At 54.6% G+C, this 6,000-nt stretch overlaps 1 protein-coding gene across 1 annotated transcript in view; it reads right to left on the bottom strand.

Moving 5' to 3' along the window:
- Positions 1 to 607: 607 nt before the first annotated feature.
- LOC132836175 (ras and Rab interactor 2-like) overlaps positions 608 to 6,000 on the bottom strand; it is a 39,107-nt gene continuing 33,714 nt past the window's right edge. The window contains exons 13-14 of the mRNA XM_060855504.1: positions 4,753 to 4,916; positions 608 to 1,702 (exon numbers count right to left, since the gene is read on the bottom strand). Of these exons, the coding sequence (XP_060711487.1) occupies positions 1,319 to 1,702; positions 4,753 to 4,916 (548 nt within the window). The 3' untranslated portion in view covers positions 608 to 1,318. The remainder of the gene's footprint in view (positions 1,703 to 4,752; positions 4,917 to 6,000) is intronic.

Below are 6,000 nucleotides of genomic sequence, written 5' to 3'. Positions count from 1 at the left end.
ATCCCTGGATACTATGGGACAATTTCCCATGGCCAATCCACCCTGACCTGCACATCTTTGGACTGTGGGAGGAAACTGGAGCACCCGGAGGAAACCCACGCAGACACGGGGAGAATGTGCAAACTCCCCACAGTCGCTCAACGGTGGAATCGAAGCCAGGTCCCTGGTGCTGGGAGGCAGCAGTGCTAACCACTGAGGCATGGTGCCATTATATTCCTGAGTTCTGTGTCATTTTTGTGTTTTAAGACCAGGCTGGAGGGTGGAAGTACTGAACAACAGTGTTCACTGAACTTTGTCACCAAACTACACATGACAATCAGTAAATAAATCGAATCATGTGAGGTCAAACTCCGACATGGTGCCACTCAGTGTCAACAGCTGGCCCCTCGCCCACTTGGCCAAGACCCAGCACCGTCCTTTCCAATTGACCTTCACCCAACATGGTATCAGTGCTACCCTAGAGAACCTTGCCCCCCTCTCTCCCCTCCCTCTCCAAAACCGCTGCTGATGGAGGGTGAGGAAGGGCGGGGAGCTGGTGAACAGATTTCTTCTCTGACCCAAAACCCAACAGCAGTGAGGAGGCAGACGAAGTTTGAGACCAGCTCTTGTTGTATTGATCATATAAATCTTAAGATACAATGTATATCGCACGGTTTAAATACAGACTCCCCGTCCCCTCGTCATAGAACGCGGCTTTGTAACAGATAGGACATGGCGTGACATGGCATTATTGGGTCAGTTCTCTGGGACTCCGGAGCCAGGCCTTTCCCTGCCTATGTCAGGCTGTTCTCTCCCCTCCTCCCACACAGGATCCCTCCCCACCTCCCCGATACTCAGAGGTTACTGTGCAGAGGACAAAGGTCAAGAGAAGCCTACACGCCAACGTACACACACACACCCACACGCACACAGGCCTCGTAGTTGCCATGGAGATAGACAGGCCTGGTACTGCCCTGTTCAGGCCTAGCTCCGCCCTTCAGGCCTGGTTACCACATTCAGGCCTGGCTTCCCTCTTCAGGCCTGGTTACCACGTTCAGACCTGGCTGCCCTCTTCAGGCCCGGCTACCACGTTCAGGCCTGGCTACCCTCTTCAGGCCCGGCTACCACGTTCAGGCCTGGCTATCCTCTTCAGGCCCGGCTACCACGTTCAGGCCTGGCTACCCTCTTCAGGCCCGGCTACCACGTTCAGGCCCAGCTACCACGTTCAGGCCTGGCTACCAGGTTCAGGCCTGGCTACCAGGTTCAGGCCTGGCTACCAGGTTCAGGCCTGGTTACCACATTCAGGCCTGGCTGCCAGATTCAGGCCTGACCAACCTCTTCAGGCCTGGCTACCAGGGTCAGGCCCAGTGCTGTCCCTCAGCTCAAGATCTCCCCCCAAGTCGATGGCGTTGTCCCGGATGAGTTTGGCCCTGGCCCCCACCATGGATCTCCCCGGGCCGATGGGCTTGTAGACGAAGTGGTAGCAGCCGGAGGCCTCCCGGGCCTGCAGACCGGCTTTGAGTTGCTGCGGGTGAGAGTCGGGGGGCAGCAGGCGCCAGTCGTCGTCCACCACCAGGAACAGGCCGTGCTCGGCGGGACTCTGCACCTTGAACTTCCGGGCGCAGAGTCGGCACACGTCCTCCACCGACTCCTGGGGCCTCACCACCAGCGTCTTGGCCGTGCAGCCATTGTCCGGGTCATGGTAAGCCACGCGCAGGAAGTTCTGAGGAGAGGAGGAGAAGACCGGGTTAGACCAGGAGCCGGCACCATAGCAATCGTCACCACGGCAACTCGCACTCCCCAAAGGCCTATCCACCATCGACAAGGCACGTGCGGGGAGGGCGATGGCCCCAGTGGTATTAACCTAAGTTCATAAGATATAGGAGCAGAAATAGGCCATTCAGCCCATTGATCAAGGCTGGTACACTCCTCACCCTCATTTCCCTGCATTCACCCCCTATTGCTTCAGCCCATCGCCAATTAAACATCCTCCTCAAATTTACTCACTCACCCAGCATCCGCCATACTTTGGGGTCGCCAATTCCCAACCTCAACTCACTTTACGTCTACTAGCCCTTATCCCAAAGCCATGACTTCTAGTTCAATAATCTAGAGGGAGCCAGCACACGTGCGGGGAGGGCGATGGAAGAAGTAACAAGACAATTCCTCACTCAATGGGTTTGCAAGCTCTGAGGAACAGGGAGATCCATTAGACACAGGAGCAGATATGAGGCCATTCAGCCCATGGAATCTGCTCCGGCATTCCATCATGGCTGATAAATTTCTCAACCCTATTCTCCAGCTTTCTCTCTGTAACCCTTGATTCCCAAGAGCCTCCGTCTTAAATACTCCATGAACTGGCCTCCCCAGCGTTCTGTGGCAGTGAATTCTATAGATACCCCACTCGCTGGCTGAAGACGTTCCCCCTTACCTCCGTTCTCCCCTTACTCTAAGGGTGTGCCCTTGGGTCCTAGCCTCTCCCACCAAAGGAAACATCTTCCCAACATCTACTCTCTCCAGGTCATTCCATATTCTGTACGTTTCAATTCGATTAGATAAGGTTCCCTCCAGTGTGGAATAGGGCCCTTCGGCCCAACAAGTCCACACCGACCCTCCGAAGAGTCACCCACCCAGACCCACTCCCTTTATTTACCCCTGACTACCACTATGGGGCCATTTCCCACGGCCAATCCACCCTAACCTGCACATCCCTGGGCACGATGGGACAATTTCCCATGGCCAACCCACCCTAACCTGCACATCCCTGGGCACTATGGGACAATTTCCACGGCCAATCCACCCTAACCTGCACATCCCTGGGCACTATGGGACAATTTCCACGGCCAATCCACCCTAACCTGCACATCCCTGGGCACTATGGGACAATTTCCATGGCCAATCCACCCTAACCTGCACATCCCTGGGCACTATGGGACAATTCCCCATGGCCAATCCCACCCTAACCTGCACATCCCTGGGCACTATGGGACAATTTCCACGGCCAATCCACCCTAACCTGCACATCCCTGGGCACTATGGGACAATTTCCACGGCCAATCCACCCTAACCTGCACATCCCTGGGCACTATGGGACAATTTCCACGGCCAATCCACCCTAACCTGCACATCCCTGGGCACTATGGGACAATTTCCACGGCCAATCCACCCTAACCTGCACATCCCTGGGCACTATGGGACAATTTCCATGGCCAATCCACCCTAACCTGCACATCCCTGGGCACTATGGGACAATTCCCCATGGCCAATCCCACCCTAACCTGCACATCCCTGGGCACTATGGGACAATTTCCACGGCCAATCCCGCCCTAACCTACACAGTAACAGTCCAACAGGGTCATTTGGGAACATTAACTTCCGGAATGCTGCTCCCTCATCAGTTGGGTGTGTCGTCAGCAACATTCGGAAAACTGGAGCTTCCAAATAAACCTGTTGGACTCTAACCTGGTGTGGTGTGATTTTTAAACTTTGTACACCCCAGTCCAACACCAACATGACTCCAGACCTCATTACAGAGTGAGTGAGAGAGAGAGAGAGCAAGTGTGAGTGAGAGAGAGAGAGAGAGCAAGTGAGAGAGAGAGAGAGAGCAAGTGAGAGAGAGAGAGAGAGTGAGAGTAATTGAGAAAGAGAGAGAGCAAGTGAGAGAGAGAGAGAGAGAGCAAGTGAGAGAGAGAGAGAGAGAGTGAGAGAGTAATTGAGAAAGAGAGAGAGCAAGTGAGAGAGAGAGAGAGAGCAAGTGAGTGAGAGAGCAAGTGAGAGAGAGAGAGAGTAATTGAGAAAGAGAGAGAGAGCAAGTGAGAGAGTGAGAGCAAGTAAGATAGAGAGAGCGAGTGAGAGAGAGAGAGCAAGTGAGAGAGAAAGAGAGAGCAAGTGAGAGAGAGTGAGTGAGAGAGAGAGAGCAAGTGAGAGAGAGAGAGCAAGTGAGAGAGAGAGTGATAGAGAGAGCAAGTGAGAGAGAGAGAGAGCAAGTGAGAGAGAGAGCAAGTGAGAGAGAGAGTGATAGAGAGAGCAAGTGAGAGAGAGAGAGAGCAAGTGAGAGAGAGAGCAAGTGAGAGTGAGAGAGAGAGCAAGTGAGAGAGAGTAATTGAGAAAGAGAGAGAGAGCAAGTGAGAGAGAGAGAGAGAGAGAGCGCGCGAGGGGGAGGGAGAGAGAGAGACAGAGAGACAGAGAGGACACGTGAGGGGGAGAGATTGTGCAGGAGAGTCCTTCATGATCCCCTCAGCTGGTGTGGGGATTGAACCCACATTGCAAACTGGAAGTAGGTGTTTCGTGGTGACCGTGAAACCATTGTCAGGAGATACCCATCAGTTTCTCCGATGTCCGTAAGGGAAGCACATCTTCCATCCTTACCTGGTCGGGGCCCAACCCACCCACAGACTCTAACTGCCCTTGGGGCAATTAGGGATGGGCAATAAACGCTGGCACTGGCCAGAGACACTCTCATCCCGTGAACGAATTGAAGAAAGAGCAGCCAGATGGGCGAACAGGATCCTCTCTAATGGGTTCGGAATACACTGCCTGGGAATGTCGGGGGACAGGGAATCGAGGCATCGGAGAGGGGCATTGTGGGGGGAACTGGTCTGCAGGGATATGGGTTAGCAGGCCCCAGATGACGCCCAGTTAAAGTGCTAGTACAGACACGATGGGCCGGTTTCCCACCCCCCCGCGGATGGCTCTCAAAGGTGCGCGGAGGGGTGACCTTTCACCCCACGGGAGTGACCGGACAGGGAGGTGCCCACGCTGGGTGGCACTGACCTGGAAGTCGTTGATGGATGGCATGGGTTCGTTGGTCTTCCTTCGGTGGTGCCACTGTTTGAGGGAGTGTCTGACCTCGTTGCTGATGCCACCCATAACCCGATGGACGTGGAAGTTCTGGAGTTCGAACATACTGGCGTACAGGCTGGTGAGGTAGTAACCACCTGGGAGGGGTGTAGCAGCTCAGGTTAGAGAGACGTTGGTACACACACACACACACACACACACACACACACACAGATACAGGTAGGAGGAGGCCATTTGACCCTTCCATCCTGCCCCACCATCCATCACCATCATGGTCGTCCATCCATCACCATCCTGCCTCACCACCCATCACCATCATGGCCGACCATCCATCACCATCCTGCCCCACCATCCATAACCATCATGGCTGACCATCCATCACCATCCTGCCCCACCATCCATCACCATCCTGCCCCACCATCCATCACCATCCTGCCCCACCATCCATCACCATCATGGCCGACCATCCATCACCATAATGGCCGACCATCCATCACCATCCTGCCCCACCATCCATCACAATCATGGCCGACCATCCATCACCATCATGGCCGACCATCCATCACCATCATGGCCGACCATCCATCACCATCCTGCCCCACCATCCATCACAATCATGGCCGACCATCCATCACCATCATGGTCGACCATCCATCGCCATCCCGCCCCACCATCCATCACCATCATGGCCGACCATCCATCATCATTATGGCTGACCATCCATCACCATCCTGTCCCACCATCCATCATCATCCTGCCCCACCATTCATCACCATCATGGTCGACCATCCATCGCCATTCCGCCCCACTATCCATCACCATCATGGCCGACCATCCATTTCCATCATGGCTGACTATCCATCACCATCATGGCTGACTATCCATCACCATCATGGCTGACCATCCATCTCCATCATGGCCGACCATCCATCACCATCATGGCTGACTATCCATCACCATCATGGCTGACTATCCATCACCATCATGGCCGACCATCCATCACCATCATGGCTGACTATCCATCACCATCATGGCTGACCATCCATCACCATCATGGCCGACCATCCATCACCATCATGGCTGACCATCCATCACCATCATGGCCGACCATCCATCACCATCCAGTCCCACCATCCATCACCATCATGGCCGACCATCCATCACCATCATGGCCGACCATCCATCACCATCCTGCCGCATCATCCATCACCATCATGGCCG

The sequence above is a fragment of the Hemiscyllium ocellatum genome, chromosome 46, assembly GCF_020745735.1.
Source record: "Hemiscyllium ocellatum isolate sHemOce1 chromosome 46, sHemOce1.pat.X.cur, whole genome shotgun sequence".
NCBI lineage: Eukaryota > Metazoa > Chordata > Chondrichthyes > Orectolobiformes > Hemiscylliidae > Hemiscyllium > Hemiscyllium ocellatum.
Note: the sequence above shows the minus strand (reverse complement) of the source record. Positions and strands in the feature narration are given on the sequence as shown.